The sequence below is a fragment of the Callorhinus ursinus genome, unplaced genomic scaffold (assembly GCF_003265705.2).
Source record: "Callorhinus ursinus isolate GAN/ISIS: 27379988/994484 unplaced genomic scaffold, GSC_fseal_2.0 scaffold32, whole genome shotgun sequence".
Lineage (NCBI taxonomy): Eukaryota > Metazoa > Chordata > Mammalia > Carnivora > Otariidae > Callorhinus > Callorhinus ursinus.
Genome location: NW_027397094.1, coordinates 16,050,756 through 16,075,733, shown reverse-complemented (window position 1 = coordinate 16,075,733; position 24,978 = coordinate 16,050,756). Strand labels below are relative to the sequence as shown.

The 24,978-nt window shown below is 45.7% G+C and overlaps 1 protein-coding gene across 5 annotated transcripts in view; it reads left to right on the top strand.

Annotated features, from left to right (window-relative positions):
* DISC1 (DISC1 scaffold protein) overlaps positions 1-24,978 on the top strand; it is a 393,175-nt gene that overhangs the window by 46,176 nt on the left and 322,021 nt on the right. For all 5 annotated transcript variants that reach the window (XR_012374326.1, XM_073879054.1, XM_073879052.1 and 2 more), the window contains exons 2-3: positions 4,191-5,197; positions 13,007-13,076. Coding sequence is in view for 4 of the 5 variants with exons in the window: in XM_073879054.1 (XP_073735155.1) it covers positions 4,191-5,197; positions 13,007-13,076 (1,077 nt within the window). In the remaining variant the exon portion in view is untranslated. The remainder of the gene's footprint in view (positions 1-4,190; positions 5,198-13,006; positions 13,077-24,978) is intronic.

Sequence of the window (24,978 nt, the reverse complement as noted above, 5' to 3'; positions counted from 1 at the left end):
CAAAGCCAGTGTGTGCTTTGAACCCTGTGGTGGTGTACTTCCTGCCCGCTCAACCCTGAAGGTAGGTGTCAGGAAGGAATCTTGCCTTCGGAGGTCTGAATGCGTCACAACCCTTCCTTAACTATAGGGCATGTTGGCAGGACTTGGGTTTGGATCAATCTAAGAGGTAGGATTTCAGGCAGGATAGATAGTAATAATTGATTTCTGGTCAGAGGGGATATTGTAAGTTGCCTCAAAAAATAAAAATTGAAAAAAAAAGGGGGACTTTGGGTCTAGGGACCTGGGGGTCTTTCTAGAGGTTCCAAGCTGCCATCTGCCCAATATGGGTTTCTTCTAATCCTTCTAGCTCATTCCAGAAGTGCTGTCCAGATCCGGCTGTCAGTTCTGCCCTCTCCTGAGGGTTAGGATTAATAGTGTGTGATTGTGTCTGCCTCTTGGGCTGCCTTCCGGGAAGGCCCATGCCAGGGGATGGGAGGTATGAGGGGTCTGGTGGGTGCAAGAGCTGGGCCATCCACACACCTGACCCTTCTCTCTCATCCCCATATTTGGTGAACATTTTTTTCACGTCTGGTCTTCTTGGCTTGTTACTCATGCAGCACTGCGGCCCAATAACATCTTACCAGCACCCCAGTAGGAACGTGGGTTCTCTTTGTGGTCAGGACCCTGACATACAGGGATATCCTCAGATAGTGAAATCCCTGAGGGAAAGGATGGGGGGGGTCCTTCAGACCACATAGCATGGTGACCCAATTTGACCTATTTAAAGATTTTTAAAAATTTTAATTGGGATAAGTACACATAACATAAAATTTACCCTCTTAACAATTTTTAAGTGTACAATTCAGTGGCATTAAGTATATTCATGTTGTTGTACAACTATTATCCCCATCTGTTTCCAGAACTTTTTCATCTTCCCAAACTGAAACTCTGACCCCATTAAACACTCACTCCCCATTCCTCCTTCCCCCAGCCCCTGGCCGTCACTATTCTACTTTCTGGATCTATGAATTTGACTCCTCTAGATACCTTATATAAATGTATATATGTATATAAATACAATATTTGTCCTTTTGTGACTGACTTATTTCATTTAGCATGATGTCGTCAGGGTTCATCCACATTGTAGCCTGTGTCAGAATTTCTTTCCTTTTTTTTTTTTAAAGATTTTGTTTATTTATTTGACAGAGAGAGACACAGCGAGAGCAGGAACACGAGCAGGGGGAGCGGGAGAGGGAGAAGCAGGCTTCCCGCAGAGCAGAGAGCCCGATGGGACTCGATCCCAGGACCCTGGGATCATGACCTGAGCCGAAGGCAGACGCTTAATGACTGAGCCACCCAAGCGCCCAGAATTTCTTTCCTTTTTAAGGCTGAATAATATTCCATTGCATGAATTTACCACATTTTGTTTATCCATTCACCCAACAATGGACACTTGGCTTGCTTCTACCATTGACTATTGTGAATCATGTTGCTGTGGGCATGGATGTACAAATATCTCAAAAGAGATATATTTTCTGCTTTCAGTACTTCTGGGTATATAATGAGAAGTGGAATTGTTGGACATGTAGTAATTCTATTTTTAACTTTTTGAGGAACTACTGTACTCTTTTCAGCCACTCTGAAAACATTTTACACAGGGCACACTCATTCCAATTTTTCTACATTCTAATCAACACTTGCTATTTTCTGTTTAAAAAATATTTTTTTCAATGTCTTAATTTTTTTGAAGTTTTTATTTAAATTCCAGTTAGTTCACATACAGTGTAATATCAGTTTCAGGTGTACAATGTAGTGATTCAACACTTCCATACATCGCCTAGTCCTTATCACAAGTGCTCTCCTTAATCACTGCTGGGTTTTTGTTTTTATTTTTGATAGTAACCATCTGAATGGGTGGTCCAATTTGGATTATTAACTAATGAGTTAAGTAATTCCTTCTGTACATTTTCTGTACATTTAAAAACTTTTTAAAAAAGATTTTTATTCATTTATTCATGAGAGACACAGAGAGAAAGAGAGAGAGGTAGAAGCAGAGGGAGAAGCAGGCTCCCTGCACAGCAGGGAGCCCCATGTAGGACTTGATCCCAGGACCCTGGGATCATGACCTGAGCCGAAGATAGATGCTTAACTGACTGAGCCATCCAGGTGCCCCTCTGTACATTTTTATCATGTCCTTTTCTACCAATTCTGACTTTGCATGGCCTGTGTCATTAAGGAAAAAGAAAAATCAATCTTTCTTCTGACTTCCTGCCATTTCAAATTATCATCCTAAGTGATATACTTGGAGGCAAAGGGTATAAGAAGAGCGTGTGTTTTGGAATCAGATAGGCCTTGGTTCATCCATCCTTCCCTCATCCGTCCATGCATCTATTCATTCATCATTTATCAAGCCACTTAGGGACATAGGAGAGCATTGTGCTGGTTTATTGTCCTGTAATGAGCAACACAGGCTTTGGTAAGCTACGATCTAAGTTCTGGGCAAATTAAAACCTTCTGGGCTTTAATTTTATTGTTTATGAAATGGAAAAATGGTATCAAGCCCCTAGGGTTGTATGTTATATACCCCCCTCCCTTCCTTTACCCTGACTTCCTCTCCCACCCCCTGATAGCCCTTACTTTCGCTCCTCCCTCCACTACCAGCTTCCAGAATTCTATGTACGTGGGTGGTATTAGCCCTTCCCTGGCACGTGGCAGTTGGCACACCCAGTTGGCAAGAGAAGGTCACTGGGTGAACCTGTCTTGGGCTCTTTAGTCCTTAGATGCTCAAATTCAGGGAATGGGTGGCCCATGGGTTGTTGTGCTCTTTTCCCCAGGGATTACCATTGATACCTGTTCCAAAGACTGGTGTGTGCCATGATCATAACGCAGGGGGAGCCCGAATGCCCAGCGCTTTCCGCTAACCATGACAAAGATCCTGGGCCGGTCCGTGTTCTGGGGGCAGAGCAGGACGTATGCGCCTGGCACGAAGCTTTGTTCCCCTCCTCACCAGAGGCTGTAGTATACCTAGAGCCATGTCCCGTGCTGCCTGGTCGTCCTTGTATGCTTTGCATCTCATCTGGCTCATGGTGTGGCAGAGCGCCGCAGCGAGAGGGCCATGCAGGCCAGGAGAGTCAGGAGACTGTGATGCTGGTCACTCAGGCACTTGCAGGAGTTTCTGGAATGTCAATTTCTCTGAGCCTCCGTTTCCTTCACTGTAGAAGGAAAGTTACAATTCCTGGCCTGGTTGATTCACATGATTTTGGCAGGGAGCACGTGAAATGAATGTAGATTATGCACATATTCTGAGTAACAACGTGCTCTGCAATGGAGAAATAATAACACCTTCAGCACACTTATTATGTGTGCCAGGCACTGTTCTAGGCTGTCTCCATGTAATGACTCATTTGGTTAAATGTGCAAAGCCACCCTGTGCGAGAGGTACTGGTAACGTCTCCATTTTACTGCTGAGCACACGGAGGCACAGAGAGGTTAAGTAACGTGTGGAAGGTCACAGCCAGCCATGGCAGCCGGGGCCTGAACCAGGCAATGAGGTGCCAGAACCAGGCAATGAGGTGCCAGAGTCTCTGCTCTCGGCTGCTGTACGATCCTGCCTGAGCGCTATTGGCATTTTTTGTTGTTTCTGTTCTTCTTGCATAGCTGGGCAGAGGACACGGCCCCTGGTTCGTAGGGCACATCAGGCAGGGCCTCCTGTGGGCCAAGGTGTGAGATGAACTGATGGGTGTAAACTGTGCCCCAGCCGACTCTCCAGGGTCCAGACGCGTGCAGGGACAGGGATAGCTCCGATAATGAAAACTCACGTATTGTTCAGTACGTAGCTAGAGCAAGTGCTTGGATCTCGTTTGGAGGAGGGTGCTGGCGTTTGCCTTCCGGTCGCTCGCTTTCCAGGCCCACTCTGGGAGAAAAGTGCCGATTGGGCCCAAGAGCCCAACAGGCAAGATGCCGGAGGGTTCAGATGGAGCCGCTGAGGTTGTGTCTCCAGTGGGCCTGCTGACGTGTCGGCATACCTCACGGCCGCGTTGGAGAGGGTCATCCGAATCCCCGGCCGGGCTGGCCCCGTGACCACTGAGCCGGCATCTGTCTGACAGATGCACAGAGCCGTGCCCTCTAAACCCCAGATGCTCTCCCAGTGCAGTTCCCGCGGAGCCGGTGAGAGTTGCGTGTTTATGCTACTGTTTCTCTTTTCCTCGCAGGTGGCCAGGATTGCTTACCACCTGCAGCGACCTTTCGGAGGAGGCGCCTGGCACGGAGGCCGGGCTACATGAGAGGCGCAGCCGGGCCCCAGATTGGGTTCCTCTTCCCAGTGGCGGCCGCTCCGTTACGGGCCCAGGGAGGGGCGTGCGGTGAGAAGTGCCACCAGTCTGAGTCCAGGGCCGGACAGTGTGGCCGCGATCCTGGAGGCCAGCGGCGAGGCCCCTCAGTTAGGAGCCTTGTTCCTAGGAGCACAGCAGCCTCGGCTCCGACTCCCGTGGGCTGCCTGGGCCTGGCTCTGACCCCTGTAAGAGGACCCCCAGGGCTCTTTGGGATTCAGCTCAGAGCTGCCCCCACACTACCTGCCAGGCCGGCCAGGTCGTGTGGCCCTGGGGACGCTGGGGGGCAGGAGGAGCTCCCGTCCATGGACAGTTCCGAGGCTCCCGGCCTTGGCTGGGGTGCTGCCAGGGGTGGAAGAGCAAAGGGTTCCTGGACAAAAGGCCATCTGGCCCCAGAGGAGGTGACTGGCAACAGCTGCAGCCTCGGAAGTGGCCCCAGGGTCCCCTCAGCCCCTGCCGGCTCTCAGGACGCCTTTACTTCAAGCTTTAGCTTCATACGGCTCTCCCTTGGCTCTGCTGGGGAGCGTGGAGAGGCGGAGGGCCGCCCGCCCTCCAGAGAGGCCGAGGCCCCTTGTCAGAGCCCCGAGGAGACGGAAGCCACGGCTGCCAGCCTGGACAGGCCACACGAACACCCTCGACTTCTCTCTCCCCACTTGAGTCTCAAGACTGCTCAGCACCTGGCAGACTCTGCGCAGGCCACCGGGGGCAGCCGCGGGCCGGAGAGGGAGCCGCTTTCCTTACTGGACTCGGACACTGCCTCCTTCTGCTCCCCGGGCCCCTCCTGGCCTGCGGGCAGCAGTTTGGGGGACTCTCAGCGCTGGGATACCCTGCTCAGGAGGTGCGAGCCCGTTCTGCTGGACTGCCTGCTGAGCGACCAGAGGTGGCTGGAGGTTAGTGTCTCCCAGCCTGCGGAGCCGTGACTGTCCCAAGCTCAGATCTGCTCCGCGCAGAGGGCAGGAACCGAGGAGTTCTGGTGTTGACCGCCAGCGTCCCCTCGGAAACTGCAGCAGCTCTTTTTGTAACCGGCTGCAAAAAGATGCCGCTGTACTTCTGTTTCTTGTCTTTCAGTTCGAACACAAATCTGTCCCCGTTCCCGTCTTCTCTGTCACGTGGTTGCTCAGATTTGCTCTCTGTTGGGCCGCAGGCTCCTCTGCACTTCCCGGCCTAAGAGATGTGTGGTTAGCTCTGCCCAGCTCTGCTCTGAAACAGGAACTTGGGGGCAGGGGCAGGGGAGCTGGCTGGTGTGTGGTTGAGGGGTCTGAAATCGGTGATGCCCCATCGTGGGGGTGAGGCTGGGCTTCATTTGCATTTACTGTGCCCCTTACATTTCATCCTGCTCAGTGGGAACTGCCTGACACAGCCAGGAGGCTTCGTTCCTGGGCATTACATCCCTCAGGCTCTCAGTTCCCTTATTTAAAGACGGTAACACTGCACGGGATTGTTCTCTGGCTGCAGTGAGACGCTGAGGACTTTTGGAAGCTAGGACAGATTGTATTCACGTAAGTCCTGGCATCATGAGGGTGCTGTCCACCCGGTTATGTGAGAGATGGGTACAACTGTGAGTAGGCAGTGTTGTGCTACCCCCCAAAATTTCCCCGAGAAACCCAGGCAGAGATGCTTTGTGACTGACCCATTGCGCTGTGTGTGGCTTATCCTACTGAAAGGCTGTGTTTTCCTTCTGTGTTGTGTGTGCATGTGATGTGTGCGCATGTGTGTAAGTGTGTGCATGTGTGTATGTGTATGTGTGCATACATGTACATGTACACAAGGAAGTAGAACACCCACTCATCAGGCATTTGGTAGAAGTACCTGAAAACGTGAAGGTCGTGTTCATTCCCAGCAATTGCACTCATTTACTTTCAGTTCTTTACGCGTGGCCTGATGTTCCTGGCCCTGGCCCTGTTTGCCCTGTTCCAGCCCTCAGGGACCTCAGCCCAGCCATGTGATTCGTATCACAAGGAGATCCTGAAGTCAGGCTGGATATGCGTGCAGGTCTCCGTTCCCAGGTGATGCACAGAACCCTCGAGTTAGGTGTGTTCAAAGCTGACGTCATTGTCTTCCCCACCAAAGCTGTTCTAAAAGGCTCTGGTCTTGATACATTTTTGTTGATGTTAATGAATAGCATCCATCCAGCATCGTCAACACCTCCCTCATCCTCACTCCCCCATCTGGTCAGCCCTCATAGTCCTACAGCTAACCTGCCTCTCACAGCCATGGCCTCTGCCCTGGTTCAAACCCTTGTTATTTTTAACCTGGGTTTTGTAAGAGATTCTTGACATATTTACCTTCCTCCAGTATCTCTCCTCTCCAGTTCATCCTCCGGATGGCCAGCAGAGTTATCTTCCAAAATACCGGTGGGATAGTGTTATTCCTTGGCTCGAAACCTTTGGTGGCTCATTGCTCTTCTCGGGATGGTATCCAAGTTCCTTATCCTGATAATTGAGACCTTTCCCAACCTGCACCAGCCTGCCCCAGTGCCTTACTCCTGCTGGCTCAGCCATCTGGTGCTGCTTCTTGTTCCTGAAGACACCAAGGAAAGCTGTGCCTCAGGCCCTTGCCTACAGTTCTCCCTCTGCCTGGAATGACCTTCCTACACCTTTCCACCTGCCAAGATCATATAATCCCTTTGGAGTGGGTCTGAAGCCACCTCCCTGTGAGACATTTCCTGCCCCCTCTGGACCAAATGAGTCCTTCCTTCCACGTTGCTTCCACAGCACTCTGGACATGCCCCATGGTAGCACTCATCACGTTTAATAAGCATTTGTTTGCGGGTCCAAGTTCTGCACTCGACCATGAGCTCTACCTACCATAGGTCACATCTCTTAGACAGTTTTGGATGCCTGATGCCTTGCATCCGTCCTGGCCCTCCGCTGTTGCTTGATTCATTTTTGTTTTTAGTGAAATGATTAATCTCCTTAAGAGGGACCACAGATCCCTAGGTGATGGTTTTTTTGGATTGACTCGCTAGGGCATAAGAAGAGTCTGAGAGACAGATATGCAAAGTGTAAGGGGGTTCTCGTCATCAATTCCAACCTTGGAGAGGTGTTTGTCCACACCAGCAATTCTCCAACGCTAGCTGGGTGTCCTGTAACTCAACGCAGTTCTGACCCCATCTATCCAGAAATAGTATCAGCTCCGACAGTGGAGGAGCTTAGTCCACAAGACTGCCTGCTTCTTCTCTGGGGGCCAGTTGCAGGTCCAGACCATCATCTGTGCTTCTGACCCACTGGCTATAGATCGGAGGTTCCAACAGCAACCCTCTCCTTGGGTTCGATTAATTTGTTAGAGTGGCTCGCTGAACTCAGAGAAACGTTTTACTTACTAGATTATACATTTATTATAAAAGGATATAACTCAGGAACAGCCAGTGGAAGAGATACATGGGGCAAGGTGTAGGGGGAAGGGCGTGGAGCTTCTAGGCCCTCTCCAGGCCCACCACTCTCCCTGAATGTCTACATGTGTACCAACCTGGAATCTCTCACAACACTGTCCTTCAGGTTTTTATGGAGGCTTTATTACATAGGCATGACTTATTAAATCATTGGCCATTTGGGAATGATTCAACACCCAGCCCCTTATCCTCCCTGGAGGTCGGGGTTGGGGGGGGGTTGGGGCTGTAAGTCCCCCCCCCCCCCCCCGCTCCCCGCCCCAGTCATGTGGTTGGTTCCCCTGGCAACCAGCCCTCATCCTTAGGTGTCTTCCAAAAGTCATCCTATTAACATAACAAAAGACACCTTTCTTGCCCTCTTCACAGGAAATTTCTAGGGTTTTAGGCGCTCTGTGTCAGAAATGAACAAAGACGAAATACTCATTTCTTGTTTATGAATCACAAGGTCCCAGGCACTAAGTGGAGCTTTGTGTCATCACACTTTTCCAGCTGTAAATATCTGTATTCAACGTTTCATTTCCAAGATCTCTTTTAAAAAAATCTTGACAACATATCTGTATTTCTCCATCTCAAAAAATTCAAGTTTTGACTCAAGTGAAGCAAAAGTAGAATGCCATTCCAATGACCAGTGGCTCTCCCTCCCAAATAGCCAAACAAACAGGAACTACCTTGGCAGTGATCCTTCTGCAGTCCACACGATTCCGCTCGCTGGGTTTCCTTTCTTCTATCTCCTCCTACCTGCAGGTAACTCACATCCTCCCGAGAATCTTGTTTGTAATAAACTGGAGTCTGCGAACCCCTGAGCAGTTGTGGCTCTTGGGGCCCAGCCACGCCTCGGGCTCGCTTTGCCAGCTCCCCGAGCCACCAGGTCATTTCAGGGCCTGAAGGTTGGCATTCCTGGGGCTCTGGCTGTGGAAAGCCACCCTGACTTACCTTTTGGGTTTCAGGATTTTTAGTTTTAAAAAAATACAACCAACCCTAGATACATCTCTTCCTTTAACCTTTATTACCCAGATGCAGCTTTTTAAAAGAATTTATTGGTCAGAGCCCACAAGAGAGGTGTTCCTCGTGGAAGAAGGACAAGGTGGCTGCCGGTTCACCCTGGGGATTCTGGAGGAGGACAGCCCTGCTTTCCGTGGGCACCTGGTGGGGGGTGTGTGTGTGCCTGTGATCCCACGGTGCCCTGCAGCGTGTCAGGTTCATGGGCCTGCCTGGATGCTAGCCTGGCATTTTCCTCTCCCAGCTGTGGGGCCTTAGGTAATTTGCTTAACTGTTCTGTGCCTCAAGATGCTCTTGTTAGAAGGTGGAGATAAACCACGGTACCCACCTCATTAGATTCTCATGAGGATGAAATGTGCTCACACTTGTTGGGAGCTTCAGACAAGGTCTGGCACCGAGCGAGTGCCCAGAATATTGGTCATTATTATCATTAGAGAAATAGCTCAGAATAAGAGAATTTGGGTCAAAAACACCAAATTCACCCTTCTCCCCATAATTCAAATTAAACTCATATCCTGTCTCAAGTGATAGGATCTGGACACAATTTATCTGTAGTTTAAGTACCTTTGTTTATGGTAAACTAACAGCTAAAAAGCAGAAAACACGATGCTGTTTTCAGTGATTTGAATGTCTGTTTGTGGGAGAGGAATTAGCTTTCTTTGGTGTGGTGGGAGTGATGGAAAGAACTCTGTCTGGGGCATAAGATTTATAGGAAGGCAGATTTTGTTTCTATAGGAAGAAGAGGCTCCTGACAGCTGGAAGTGTCTGGCGTGAGGGGGGCCTTTTGCTTCTTTTTCTATCACGTTTGTGCAGAGGCTTGAGATGGCTCATTCGGGCTCCTGGAGAGGCACTCAGGATTAGGGAGGGATGTCCTTTGAAAGACTGGGATTCTAGTGTTCTGGGGCCTTTTAGATATTACATTCCAATTCCTAACCCCTTCTCCCTTCTCTTTCAGTAAAAAAACAAATCTCAGGAATTTGGGTTTTCGTTCCTTTTAAAATATAGCCGATCCTCAGTATTTGTTGCTTACTTTCTACAGTTTATTGGTAACTCCAGAGTCAATGCTCACAGCGCTTTCCTCGTCATTTGTGGATGTGTGCAGAGTGGCTAAAAGGTTGGGTTGCCTGATGTGCACTTTCCCAGCTGAGATCGAACAAGGCAATGCTCCCTTCTCGTTGCAGCTGCCATCCTGTAAACAAGTGTCCTTTTTTGTGGTCTATTTAGTGCTTTTTGTTGGGGATTTCACTGTTTCAAATGGCCTGCCAGCATAGGGCCGCCATGCTGCCTCATGCTCCCAAGTGTGAGAGGGTTGCCCTGTGCCTTATGGTGGAAACGTGTGTCGGTTAAGCTCGCTGCAGGCACGAGCTGTAGTGCCGGTGGCCGTGAGTTCTGTTAACGAGCCAGAAATATATATTAAATAAGGCATCTTTCAACTGAAACACACATAAAACAAGGTTACATATTGATCAGTTGGCAAAAACATTGTGATCAGAGGCTCTCAGAAGCCGAACGCTCGTTTCCCCTGGAAGCAATGGCTTAGTGTTTGCTAACTGAGCATTTCCGGAGACTTTAGAGAATACAGCTACCACGAATGAGAATCGATAGAATGGGTATTTTATGCTGTTTAGAAACAGCCATCCAGGGACATTGCCAGGGATTGCAAGGGGCTGAGACAATAGTGGTGGAAGGAAATGCTAACTGGGTGTGCAGAGGAGGGAAGCGGGGAGAACCTTGCAAGTTAGCCCTGCCTCAGCTTGTGGAAGCTGCAGGAGGAGGGAAATTGCCTGCCTCACACTGGATAAGACATGACCATCAGTGGCTCTGCTGCCAGCAAAGATGGACGTTCAGACATCTCCTGGGGCATCAATTCAGCGACCTACAGGGATCACTGGATGAGCGGGAGGAGGTGAGGTGGATGTTGGCTCTGCATGAAGTTCTATGACCTTCTTTCCTGTAGTTTTTCTGCTTCGACTCTAGTAATTGTTTATTAATACAAAGTCTTGGGTATGGTGATGGTGATAGTATGCTTTAAATGGCAGTTGAACTACCCATACAGATCTTCTATCCCTAATATGTACAACTAGGTTACTGGTGCAGTTTGCACTTGTAATATGGAGCAACTCAAGGATAAAGGGGTTAATGTAAACATTCATTCATTCAGAAAGTATTTAGGGACTCCCTGTGCCCGGCTTTGGATATTGTATCAGAAGAGGTAATAGATAGTGACACGATATCAGAGCCTTCATAGGACAAAGTTGTGTTTCTTGTTGAATGCTTCGTGTTCCACGGAGGTGGTTGGGGGATCTGCTCCACAGGGTCACTCAGGAACCCTGCCTACGCCACCTGAACATACGGCCCCTCAGTCAAGGGGACAAGGAAGAAAACCATAAGAGGTCCTACAAGAGCAATTAAATACTCACTGCAGAAGTGACCTCTAATGCTTGCACCCACACCCCATGACCCACAGCAAGGTGGTGAGAGAAATGTCATCCTTATGTGTGCCCAGAGCAGTGGAGAGCCTAGTAAGGGTGAACTCTGCCATTTTCTGAATAGAATAGAATGAATAGAATATAGTTCTTGCCCTCAAGATGCTCGAGTGTGAATGGAGCACACAGACAAAATGAAACAGAACAACAGCAGTAACATGGTGTCCCAAGTACTACGATAATTTCTTGCAATTCCATTCTTCTAGCAGCTCAAACCCAAATCCCAGCATCATGCTGACTTTCTTACCCCCCATGTGATCTATGAACAAATCCTGTCGGTCCTGTCTTCAGCACCGTTTTCAGAATGTGCCCAGGATCAGATCACCTTCTCACCATCTTCACTGTGCCCACGATTGTTCAGGCTACCGGCCCTTCCATCCTGGGCGGTCTCCATGCCCCCCACCCCCGCCATCTGACTTCTGCCCTTACCCACAGCAGTCAGACCCCAGTCAGAGCATGGACTCTTGTGCTCAAAACCCTCTGACTGCCCCCATCACCCTCAGAGTAACATCAGCACTTTTTTTAGTCACCTTCGTGTGTCTTCATGATGCATTCCTTATCATCTCTCTGACCTCATCATCTACAATCCCCCTTTAATGAATCCACCCCAGACCCAGTGGCCTGCTGCTTTACTTGGCAACACCAGCAACACCTCTGCCCAGAGCCTTTGTGCTGACTCTTCTCTTGTTGAAATGTTTTCTCCAGGACCCCCAGGGTTCCCCCTCTTACCACGTTCAAATCTTTGCTCAAATGTCCGTGAGATCTTATTTAAATCTGCAGCCCCACCCTCTTCCAGCATTCCTGATGCCCCTTACTCGGTTCTATGGGTTTTTCTTCTTTCTTAACCCCAATCACTTTGTAAGGCTCCATAAAACATACTTATTATGTCAATTTTTGTCTTCCTACTCAAGAGTGTACATTGAGAGACGGCTAAGAATTTTGTGCTGTATCCTCAACACCTCAAACGGTGCCTGGCACCGAGGAGACACTCAGTAAATATTTGTTAAATGGGTCATACGAATAAGAACAAGTGGGTCATACGAATAAAAACAGGTCACAATGGCTGTATAGAGGAAGGACATGTAACACAGACTGGAGGAGGTGACACCCGAGCTGGGTGTTGAAGGACATGGAGGTGTGAGCCAGACAAAGGATGGGAGGAAGGTGTGTTTCAGGGAGCGAGCTCACATCCATTCACTAATAGGCCAAGAATCTATCTTCAGAAAATCTTGGGCCTCCTGTCGAGAAGAAAAATAATTAAAAATGAGTATTGGTAACTCTCTGACAAACAATGGGATCATTATGTCTATATGCGGGTTAAATAGGGTGATGCCCTTTTCTAGAAGGGTATGGTGAAGTCCTTGTCAATCTCCCCGGGCTGGCAGGATAGCCTGCCCCATTTAAGCTCATGTTCTTCTTCTCTTGGCTTCTTTTCCAATCTTAGTGTGTTTATCTTCATAATTTTAATGTGATTTTGAGAACGGAGACCATTTGGTCAGGTCAGGAAGTTTGCATTCCTTTTTATTATGCATTTTTTTTCATGCAGATAAGGGTACAATGTGATGTTTTTGTTTAAAATAACTTTCTAGCTCTTTTTGTGGATTTTATGCTCGAATTACACTTTCTCTTTATATAACTTTTTTTTTTTTTGAGAAACTAATGCATCTGGCATTGGAAAAATGTACATTTGTGGTTCTTTTTTTAAAGGAGAATAAAGAACTTCAGTTTCAAAATCGTTTCTAAATGTTTTTAGCTTTAAAAAAATAAGTTTGCTTGAATGCTATCCTAATTTGGCTTTCATTTTCTTCCCCTTCAAACCAACATAGGTAAAATCCCTAAGATTAAAGCTTCAGAAACTTCAAGGAAAAGCAGTTGAAGATGATGATTATGATAAAGGTGAGTTTTATTTTGCTTACTGATTATTTCCTCTTTTCCCTGGAATGTCCCATTTCTCTTTTACCCTCATTCATACTCATTTTCTACACCCCTAATGAATTGTATGCTCTGTTCCTCTGGTCACCTCCACTCAGTAACAATTGACTGTTTCATAGCACTGTATTTTGTGGATTTCAAAGCCTTTTATGAGCATTAATCCTTTGGGTTATACATTTGTTGATTACCCAGAAGTACTCCAAGTATTTGCACAATGAAAGCTACATTAACTCCTCATCTTCCTGCCTAACATGTGATATATCTATAATTTATTCATTCATTGAAAAATATTTGTTGTATACCTACTATGTGCTAGGCAGTGTGGCAGGAGTAGGAAAATAAGATGGACATAGGATCTGACCTTGTGATGCCTGTAAATATGAATTCTCATGGAGCTTTTTGATTTCTTACTGTCCAGGACCAGAGATAGGAAATGGGATGAGCTTGAGAAATGCCAGGCTGTGCCAAAGGGGTCAAATGTACCAAATTCCCATGTAGATGGCCCCAAATGTCCAAGCTAGAAAGGAGAAGTAACAACATGAGACCAGAAGATAGAGGAGTTGGTTAGATGCCAGAAAAAAAACAGTTAAAATGAGGCACCAAGGTAGGAGTTGGAGCAGAAGCAGATAAGGACCAACATGGCGGCTGAGTGGACACAGGGCAAACTGGGTCAAAGGAAGGCTTTCAGGTATGGTTGGCCTGGGAAGAGTCTTCAGGACTTTGGATGCTGATTGTCACATTTCACACCCATTTCTGCTGGATATGGGGAAGAGAGAGGGCTTAAAATAGCTTCCAGGTTCCCCCAGACACTTATGAACTTGATAGATAGTCCTGGTGATAACCAGGTTTAGCACACTCAGGATGGGTCTGGAAATAGAATGCAGACTTAAGGATTCTTCTGGAAGCTGGTTAGCCTTGAGGCTTGGGTCTTCAACCTTACTGACCCGTGATTTCTTATTCCCAATGAATACATCACAGACTGTTGGCACTGGGGCACTCTAGGAGTGGGTGAGTGATTTCTAAAAGGAGGTTGCAAATCCTATTCTAGAAACACCCGGAGCTGGTGCTGTGTAGTGTTGTGATTACATTGACCACCGAGCATGACCGGGCGGGAGGAAGGAGAGGGATTTGGGAACAGAGGTGGAACTCTCAACTCTTCCACTCTTTCTACAGGCCATCTTGATTGCATGATGGCACTGGGTGGAGGCTGAGGCCGCCCCACGAACGGGCACAGCTGTAGGCAGAGAGCAAATGAGCAATGCCTGCAGCAGGGCGCACCCGCTGACTTTTGTCCGTGAAGGACAACCGAGCCTAGGCTTGAGGCTCCCCACTGCTGGCCAAATTAATTTTCTCTGGCATGGGCCCTTAGCACACAACTCTCGCTCTAACACGCAAAGCTGAAGACACGGGTGGAAAACCAGACCCTCTTTTTCTGACCAAGGCCTGGGGAACTTTCTGGACTTGGTTTTCTCAGTGGGCTTCATTAAGCAAAGGCCTCACTTCTTTAGTCTTTTCTCCAGATTATCTCTGAAACACACAAGAGAACAAGGTTGGATAAGATACTCCTTGTCAGGGAAGCCAAAGGAATAGAAACCTTTATTTAGTATTTCTGTCTGAATTTCTTTTTCTTGTTTCTATGTCAGGCATGAGAATGTCTCCTGAGTGAGGAGCTTGGGGACAGGCCCTGCAGTGTGTTTCAGAAGCCTTCCAGGGGTCGGGAGGCGTGCTGGCATGTGAGAAAACACTGATGCAGGGCTTTACTCCTTGGAGAACCAGGCCAGCTGAGTTCTGGGGGCGAGTGGACGGGGGACTGGTCCGGGGCTGTGTCCCTCCTGATCCACCAGGAGTCTGTGGAGGGGACAGGCACCTGGGAGGTACTTAACACACAGAGTCACATACTTTCTTCCTTTATTTAAACTCCCAAACCTGCAAATGCAAACCCGGCTCAGTGTGTTGAGAGGTCAATGTTCTTATGAAATGTGCAGAGGGCCTGGCACATAGTAGGGAGGCAGGCAGGCAGCGTTTTGTGATGAACAAGAAAGTTACTTGCTGCTGAATGTGTAGGAGCCACGGGTGGCTAGCAAGGACCAAGCACTCGTGTCACCTCAGGATGGGGTTACTTAGCTCATTTGCAGTCCCTGGGATGGGGTGCATGAGGGGAAGATATTTGTGTAGAACTTGGCTCATTATTTAAAAGATACCCATTGAGCATCTATTGTATAGAACAGTGCTTCTCAAACTTCAGTGTATATATGAATCACCTGCGTAATGTGGTAAATGCACATCCTGACCAAGTAGGTCTGGGCTGGGGTGGAGACTCTCCGTTTGCAATAAGCTCCCAAAGGACACTCCTGCAGCTGTCCAGAGAATGGCCCTTGGAGTGCTGGGGGGATACAAGGCACACAGGCCATTTTATTTATTTGTTTTTTAAAAGATTTATTTATTTATTTATTTATTTATTTATTTATGCATTTATTTATTTAGCGTGAGTGAGAAGAGGGGTAGAGGGAGGCAGAGAGGGAGAATCTCAAGCACACTGAGTGCAGAGCCTGACGTGAGGCTCTATCTCACGACCCTGAGGTCATGACCCGAGCTGAAACCAAGAGTCGGACGCTTCACTGACTGAGCCACCCCGGCGCTCTGACACAAAGCCATTTTAAAAGACACACTGGGCTCTGTCCTTAGGATTTTCATCTCTGGAAGTTTCTGGCAGGGAGGGGAGGTAGCACAGTACACAATAGTAAAGTTACACATAACATGTCCCTTAGAATATAAACTAAGGAAGTTCCAAAAGAGGGGAAACTACTATTTCTTCTTTTTTTTAAAGATTTTATTGATTTATTTAAGATTTATTATTTATTTAAGAGAGTGAGTGAGAGAGAGTGCATGAGCAGGGGTAGGGGCAGAGGGAGAGGGAGAAGGAAACTCCCCACTGAGCAGAAGAGTCAGAAGTAGGGCTCCATCCCAGGACCCCAGGACCATGACCTGAGCTGAAGGCAGACGTTTAACTGAATGAGCCACCCAGGCGCCCCGTGGAGAAACTACTTCTGCTGGAAGTGCGGTGGGTAAGGATCAAAACCCTGTGGAGGAGGTGGTAACTGGAATGAGCCTCGGAGGGTGAAGAGGATGCATCTGGAAGGGCATTTGAGAGAACGTGGAGAGGTGTGAAAGCCACCGTCCCACCGTGTGGCTGTCTCGAAATGGGATGTGAAGTTGACTGTTGGGTGAAATGGATCACTGCAGGGCCGAGCGCATGGACTGGCACACAGTAGGTGATCCACAAATTCTTGTAAACCAACGGCCAAGTCATTAGGGAAGCTTGGTTGATGTTGAGGTGGAGAGTTTATTGTAATGAGATTTGTCGCAATAGGATTTGAGTAAGATTTCCTTTCTCACTTGGTTTATCTAGGGTTACTAGTAAATGTTTCAAGAATTGTGATTTTTCTTTATTCTCAGCCTTCACGGTCTCCGAGTGGACTCACTTCGGCTTCAGTGTCAGCAGCAGGTGTGGGGCTGTGCTCTGTCTCAGGGGAAGCAGGCTGCCGGAGCCACGAGAGTCTGGAGGGCTCTCCCTTGGTTTTGTTGCTGTTCTCTCTTTCTTTCTAGTTTCACTCATGAAGATGACTTTGTGTTCCAGACAAAGAAGCAATTGGCACAGAATAGAAAGTTCCATGTTTTATCTCATCAAAGTGCTGGCAGACTTACTCGCTAATGCCTTGTGGGGAAACCTCAGGGCTCTAATTACATCTCTCCCTCCTCGCCTGGGAAGTAAAGTTAATAATTCCTTATATTCTTGCCTAGAGCTGGGAGAGCTTGGTAGGAAAAGAATAATACCATTTAGTACTTGCTTAGAGGTTTTCTGCAGAGGCTTGAAATGCTTTCCTGGTTTCATCCCATGAGTGCTCGTCCTGTGTCGTGGTCAGCGGTGGGGCAGGGGTTGGGACCTCAGAGTCCTGCAGCAGGAGAAGTTGCCGTCCAGAAATGGGAGATGGGGGAGGGAGAGAATGACAGCGAGGGCAATGACGTGCGATGTGCTTGCTGTTCCAGCTGGTCCTGCACTGACGTGTGGCCTGGAACGTCCCCCCGGCCTGTGACCATGTCCATGGCTCACTTCTGAAGCACATGGAAGAAGGAGAAAAATTTCAGGAAGTCACCATTTCAGTGACTCACATCCCTGTGATATGTAGCACAGCTGCCTTTCCCCTGCTGGTTTAGGGTTTCTTTCTCGGTGTGAAAAGTGGTCAGCACTGAACTGGTTCCTCTACCCTTTGTCTTAACCAATATCCATTATGACAAAAGGCAAGTACGACGTGAGGCACCGTAGAGAGGAATGATGACGGCCGAGGCCAAGCATATAATCCCTCTAGAGAGTGCCATAATCTTCATTTTTCTTTCTCTAGCAAGATTGGTCTATCCACAGTTGCTCTTTGGTAATAGTGTGCCAATCATCCAAGCCGACAGCCCTGTCTTTCAGGGGGGACCCCACTCTCTATCTCCTTTAAGTTTGGTGTCTGAGTGGCTTCCTGCAGTCGAATGCTTAGAACCCGAAGCTCTGCTTCCTCTTCTCATAGCCGTGGATGTGATAGAGCCCTTTCAAAATGGGAGCCCGGTGCCATTTTGGGGTCCGCAGAACAGAAATGCTACTCTTGGCAGCCTGTATTGTTTTGTGTTCCTACTGAAAAAGTAGGCTGCATTTGGTGGCTGCTCAGAGACACATGACTGGCACTTAAGATGTTTGCAGAGCAAAGAACCGCACGGAGCACAGATATGAATGGGGGTGCAGTTTCTGTCTGCGAGCCCCCTGCTCATGCACTTCCTTTTCTCCCTGCGCTGCAGGGTTTGGAAACGTCATCATTGTGGCCCGCTATCTACCAGGTTCTCCTTCCCTGCTCCCAGGGGTGCTTGCAGTAAGTTCCAGGAAAAGAAGCTAAGACAACACAACCAAGTGAAGCACATGGCACTTTGCATGTGTTCTTTGTCTAGGGGATGTTTGTATGTGGTATGTATGTTAATGTAGTGCTGTTGCACATCTATTCCATGCCGGGCACTTTCCTACACATCGGGATTACATCCCAGGATCACTGTGGGAGGAACTGGTACTGCTTCTGCTTCTCCGGCGAGGCCATGGGAGCTGCTCAGAGGGGACCATCCGTGTGCTCTGGCCACCCATCTGCTTTGCCTCCCGTCCTTGCTGGGTCTACAAGCATTTTGCATCCGTAAGTGGAAAACTGAGCTTTGGAGGAGTTGTGGGGACCAAACCTAGCTAGGAAGTTTCTGGATTCTGGAAATTCTTCTTTACGTGACAACTAGGGAAGGAACGGAGGAGGGCTCCACACAGGGATGCATCAGGAAGACTTTCCATGATATTATCTAGAGCCTTAGGCTATTAGGCTGTTAGGAAATTCGCACTTGTATTATTTCAATTTTAACCTTCAACATTATTCTCACAAGAGCAAAATCTTGTGTGTCTGCTTCCTCTTATTTTAAGTAAAAACTGAGAAATTGAGAGATGAGCTATCCATGAAAACAAACACTGTAGAAAGAGAATGTGGACAAACGCCACTTACTTCATTTAGTTGCATTGTCTTAGCTTCCTTTCCTATTTACAGGAGAGTTTATGATTTTGTAAGTTAAGGTCCAAGATCTCAGCCATTGCTGGCTTTCAGCATTGTTGAATGCTGGTCATTGTTCATACTTACAGTTTTGTGTTGGCATTTTTCATGAGTGCTAGGAGTGTACATGTACTCATGGTGTGACACCTACTTCAGACGTGAGCTTTATGCACAGACGCAGATGGTTTATCTGCATATGATAAACTTCTCTTTCATTGGTAGCACAGAATGTGATTTTAGTGTGACGGCTTTTCTCCTTGGTGTTCCAACTAGGTGCACACTCAGCTGCCTCCTCCGTCGGGGTGTTAAGGTATGGGATTTATTAGACCTTCCAGAACTTTGGAGGTGGAAGCACAGAGGGGTGGATGTCCTTTTTTGATGGCCGCATCACACTACGTTCCCCATATTGATGGGCCTCTGCCTTGCCTTCCCTGGCTCTGAAGAAGTCGGTCTGTCCTGCAGGGATTGCATGGAGTGTTGCCACAGCACATTGTTCATGATGAAATCTGATAGCCAAGGCTAGACATGCTGCTGAACAAGAAACATCAAGACAAACCAAAAAAACTCTTTTTTTTTCTCCACCTGCTTCCCCTAATTAGGTACTTAGTTGGAACTTGGACACACGTTCCTGCTGGCTGAACTGTAGCACATTTTTAATGAATGTTAGCAGGTGTGCAAATAGTGGACACAGCATCTTACTCTCCTTCTAGGAGACTCTATAAGTGAGTTTCTCAAGCTGTACAGTCTGGTGGATGGAGTAGAACGTTGGGCAGATGTCCCTCTTGTGCTTAGAAGACTGATTCTGAAGCTGCTTCCACAGGTTGTCTGTGCTCCTGCCACCCTCCTCGAGTGGCTGAGAGGCTGGCTGGGATCTGAGGAGAGCAGGCTCACCTAGGGCAATGTTCCGTCTGGGCCTGAAGAACTCAGCTGCTCTTCAGGTAGTCAGACATGACAAAGCAGTGACTTAGATTGTCTGGGGCTGGCTCACTGGGATAGAGTGATCATCTTTTCTGTCTGGGCACTAAGGACTTCAGAAATGTCAACAATTTCCCTTTATTTATCAAATGTTTTTGAGGATTGTTTCCCCTCTTTCTACAGATAGAGAAATGGATAACAGAACTGGAAGGGGTGTGTCTGTGATCAGGGACAAAAGCCTAAGCATGACTGAATCTTCCCACCACAATCATTTCAGGTCCCAAATGTCTCTGTTTTTGGTACAGATGGTTGATTTACCCTTAACAGGAGACACAGGGTGTTAGTCACTCAGGCTGTTATAACAAAGTACTGCAGACTGGTGGCTTGGAAAATAGAAATTTATTTCCTCATAGTTCTGGAGGCTGAAGTCCAAGATCAAGGTGTCAGCAGGGTTGGCTCCTTCTGAGGCCTCTCTCCTTTCCTTGTAGATGGCTGTCTTCTCTCTTGTGTCCTCAAACAGTCATCCCTCTGTTTGTGCCCTAATCCCCTCTTCTTAGAAGGACACCAGTCATTTTGGATTAGGGCCCACCTCAATGACTTCATGTTAATTAAATAACTCTTTAAAGACTCTGTCTCCAACTATAGTCACTTTATGAGGTACGGGGAGTTAGGACTTCAACATAGGAATTTTGAGGGGACACAGTTCGGCCCATAACAAGAGCCTAATGGATTCAGGGCAGAGCTAGATACTAAACACATCCAGGTGTTTATGCAAAAGTTTGAATAATTTGGTTTGACTACTCTGTTGTCACATGCAGATATTTGATAGAAAAGTTAAAAAAAAAAACAACAGACTTTGTGACATGAGTGGACCGACTCTTCCTTTCCCTGGCCACAAGACATGGGATGCTGGCAGCCAACTGAAATTGGAAGAGGTAAGGAACTGTTTCTTCCTGAGAGCCTCTGGAGGGAGTACAGCTCTGAAAACAATTTGATTTCGGCCCAGTAAAACTGATTTCAGACTTACAGCCTCCAAAACTGTGAAAGAATGAATTTCTGTTGTTTTAAGACACAAAGTTTGTGGTTATTTGCCACAGTAGTCATAGGAAACTAATATACTGCATAACAAACGACCGTAAAACTTAGTAATTAGAACAATGTCAGGGAGTGACATCAGGAAAGTAGTAGAGTAAGCAACTCCAAGCACTCATTCTCCCACAGAAACATCAAAAGAGAAGTAGAAACTGTCAGAACCAACATTTTCAGAACTCTGAAGAATAGCCTAAAGTTTAGAGCAACCAAGCAAATGTTGAACCAAGAAAAAGGCAACTTGAAAATAGTGGGAGAGCTTTGTGGCATTTTTACTTGCCCTTGTCCTACTCCTTCCCAGTATAGCAGTGACCTTGGAGATGACAGCTCACACTCCTGATGTGGGACACTTGTCCCTGATTCCCGGGGGAGCAGAGCAGACTTTACTTGAAAATTATTATGTGAGTCTATTCTAACCTGTCTGGGGTTACCTGAAGGACTGACATCAAGTGCTTGTCTTTTTTTGGCTAACTCAGGACAGAGGCTGGAAAAATGGCAGGCATTGCTTGAAACCATTGCAGGGTGAACTAACAAACTGCAAACACCTGGGACAAAAGTTACTGGTTGAGAGATACAACAGGCTGTCTAATGCCCAGGAGCAATAGCTGGGGGAGATCTGTGGGAAATTCAGAAGCGCCTGTGTATATAGAGAAATTTAGAAAACCACTTGTTTGTTCAGGGCAGAACAGAGAAGACTCTAAACTTTCATCTCAGGCTGATCCTGAGGAGGCTGAAGGAATGCCCCAGCACTGCAGAGACTGGGGGAGGAATTTGTTTGTTTTTGGTGTCTCTCTGTGTGTTTCTTCTTTTTTGCTTCCCCCCACCCCTGGTGCTTTCTTTTCTGTTTTTTTCTTTTTCTCCCAGCACTTGAGGAAATCTCTGTCTAAACACTGGCTGAACACAAGTTATAAGAACAGAGACTCCTCAAGGAATGCAGTCTTTGCAAAAATACTTTGGAAAAATACCTAAACGGATGGACTACTGCCGCCTTCAAAAATGATGAAAACAACAACAAAAACAACAGAAAAGCCAGCAAACTGGAGGATTTTAGAGAATCTGATTTCCAGAGTCACCACATTATAATATTTAAATGTCCAGTTTTCAACAAAGTATCACAAGGCACACAAAGAAACAGAAACACATGACCCGTTGAATGAGGGAAAACAAGTGGACAGAAACCATCTCTGGAGAAACCCAGACATCAGATTTATTAGGTAAAGACTTTAGAACAACTGTCTTAATGATGTCCAAAGAGTTAAAGGAAACATGGATGTAGAACTAAAGGAAATCAGAAAAACAATGTATGAACAAAATGAGAATATCAGTAACGAAATAGAAATTGTAACAAGTAATCAAATTCTGGAGCTGAAAAGTATAACTACAATAAAATATTCACTAGAAGGGCTCAACAGTAGATCTGAGCAGGCAGAAAAACAATCAGCAAACTTAAGATATGACAATTGAAATAATTTAGTCTGAAGAGAAGAAAGAAAAACGAATGAAGAGAATTGAAGATAGCCTTAGAGGCCCCTGAGACATTATCAAGCAGATCATCATATACCTATGGTAGTTCCAGAAGGAGAAGAGAGAGAACAGCAGGAGAAATAATGACTGAACATGTCCTAAATTTGGTGAAAGACATGAATCTACAAATTCAAGAGCTCAATGAACTACAAGTAAGGTAAACTCAAGGAGACCCACAGGGAAACACAATCAAACTGCCAAAAGTCAAAGACAAAGAGAGACTCTTGAAAGCAGCAAGAGAGAAGCAACTCATCACATACATACAAGGGATCCTCAATAAGACTGACAACTATTTTCTCATCAAAAACCATGGAGACCAGAAGGCAGAAGGAAGATATATTTAAAGTGTGGAAAGAAAAAAAACCTGTTGATCAGGAATTCTATAGCCAGCAAAACTGTCCTTCAAAAAGGAGGGAAATAGTAAGAAATTTCCAGATAACAAAAGCTAAAGGGGTTCATTGCCATTAGACCTGCTCAACAAGAAATGCTAATGGGTGTCCTTCAGGTTGAAATGAAAGGACATTAGAGAGTAACTTGAAGTCATATGAGGAAATAATTCAGTAATGGTAAATAGATCGGCAAATATAAAAACCAGTATTATTCTATTTTTGGTTTATAGCCCTACTTTTTTATTTTCTATATGACTGAAAAGACAAATGCATAACGTTTATAATTTATAAATTATAAATCTATGTTCCTTGAGTGCATAGGGTAAAAAGATGTAATTTGTGACAGCAATAACAAAGGAGCTGTAAAGGAGCAGAGTTTTTATATTCTTTTGAAGTTAAATTGGTATTAATTCAAATCAGATTGTCATAACTTTAGAATGGCACATGTAGTCCCCATGGCAACCACAAAAGAAATGTCAATAAAATAAACACAAAAGGAATCAAAACAGTTAAGTACAAAAAAAATTGATAAAACACAAAAGAAGGCAGTAAGGAGGCAATGATGTACAAAAAAAAAAGACATATAGAAAATGAATAACAAAATGGCAGAACTAAGTCTTTATCAGTAATTGCTTTAAATCTAAATGGATTAAACCTTGTAATCAAAAGGTAGAGACTGGTAGAATGGATTTAAAAAATTATCTAACTATATACTATTTGCAAGAGACTCACTTTAGACCCAAAGACACAAATAGGTTGAGGTGAAAGGATGGAAAAAGATATTCCATGCAAATAGTAACCAAAAGAGATCTGGGGTATTTATACTGTTAGACAAAATAGACTTTAAGTAAAAAACTCTTGTGAGACAAAAGAGGCATTATATATTGATAAAAGCATCAATTCATCAGGAAATGCAATAATTTTAAACATATATGCACCAAACAACAGAGCCCCAAAATATATGAAACAAATTACAGAATGAAAAAACGTGTGAAACAAATGACAGAATAGAAGGAAGACGTGGTTCTCCATTATAGTTGGAGCCTTCAATACACCACTTTTAATAATGCAAGAACATCTAGACAGACAATCAATAAGGATATAGAGGCTTGACTAACACTATAAACCTACCAGACCTACAGACGTACATTGAACACCCCACCCAACAGCAGAATACATTTTTTTCTCTGGAACATTCTCCAAGAAAGACTACATGTTAGGCCACAAAAGAAATCTCAATAAATTTAAAAGATTGTAATCATACAAAGCATCATCTCCAACCACAATTCAATGGAGCTAGAAATGAAAACCGAAGGACGATGTACAAAATACGTAGAAACTAGGCAGCACACTCTTAGAGAAATAATGGATAAAAAAGAAATCTCAAGAGAAATGAGAAATATTTAGAGAGGAATGAAAAGGAAAACCCAACATCTCAGAACTTATGGGATGCAACTAAGGCAGGGCTCAGAGGAAATTTTATAGCTGTAAATACCTATTTTATTTTATTTTAATTTATGTTTTTAGAGAGGGAGAGAGAGTGGGGAGAGGGGCAGAGGGAGAGGGAGAGAGAGAATCTTGATCTCATGATCCTGAGATCATGACCTGAGCTGAAATCAAGCTTAACCGACTGAGCCACCCAGGTGCCCCTGTAAGTACCTATTTTTAAAATAGGAGAAAGATCTCAAAATCAGTAACTTTACACACTGATGAACCAGAAACAAAAAGCAAACTAAACCCAAAGCTAGCAGGAGTAAATAAAGATTAGAACAGAGATAAATAAAATAGAAAATGGAAAACCAATAGAAAGAATCAATAAAACAAAAATTTAGTTCTTTGAAAATATCAACAAAATTGTGGCAGAAAAAAAGAAGATAGAAATAACTAAAATTATAAATGAAAATGAGAACATTACTACCAAACATATGAAATAAAGGTGAATATGAGAGAATACTATGAACAATTGTATGCCAACAAATTGGATAACCTGGATAAAATGGTCCAATTCTTAGAAAAGCACAAATTACCCACACTGAGTCAAGAGATGGAATTAGTAACCAAAAACCTCCCAACAGAGAAAGTTCCAGGACCAGATGGTTTACTGGTTAATTCTACCAACCATTTCAGGGAATTTAACACTAATCCTTCTCTGTTATGAAGAACAGAAGAGAACACTTCCTAATTCATTCTGTGAGGCCAGCATTATCCTGATACCAAAGCCAGATGAAGACATCACAGGAAAGAAAATTACAGATCAATATCACTTATAAATATAGATGTAAACATCCTCAACAATGCTGAGGTATAGATGTGAATCAAAACCACACCTACTAGGAT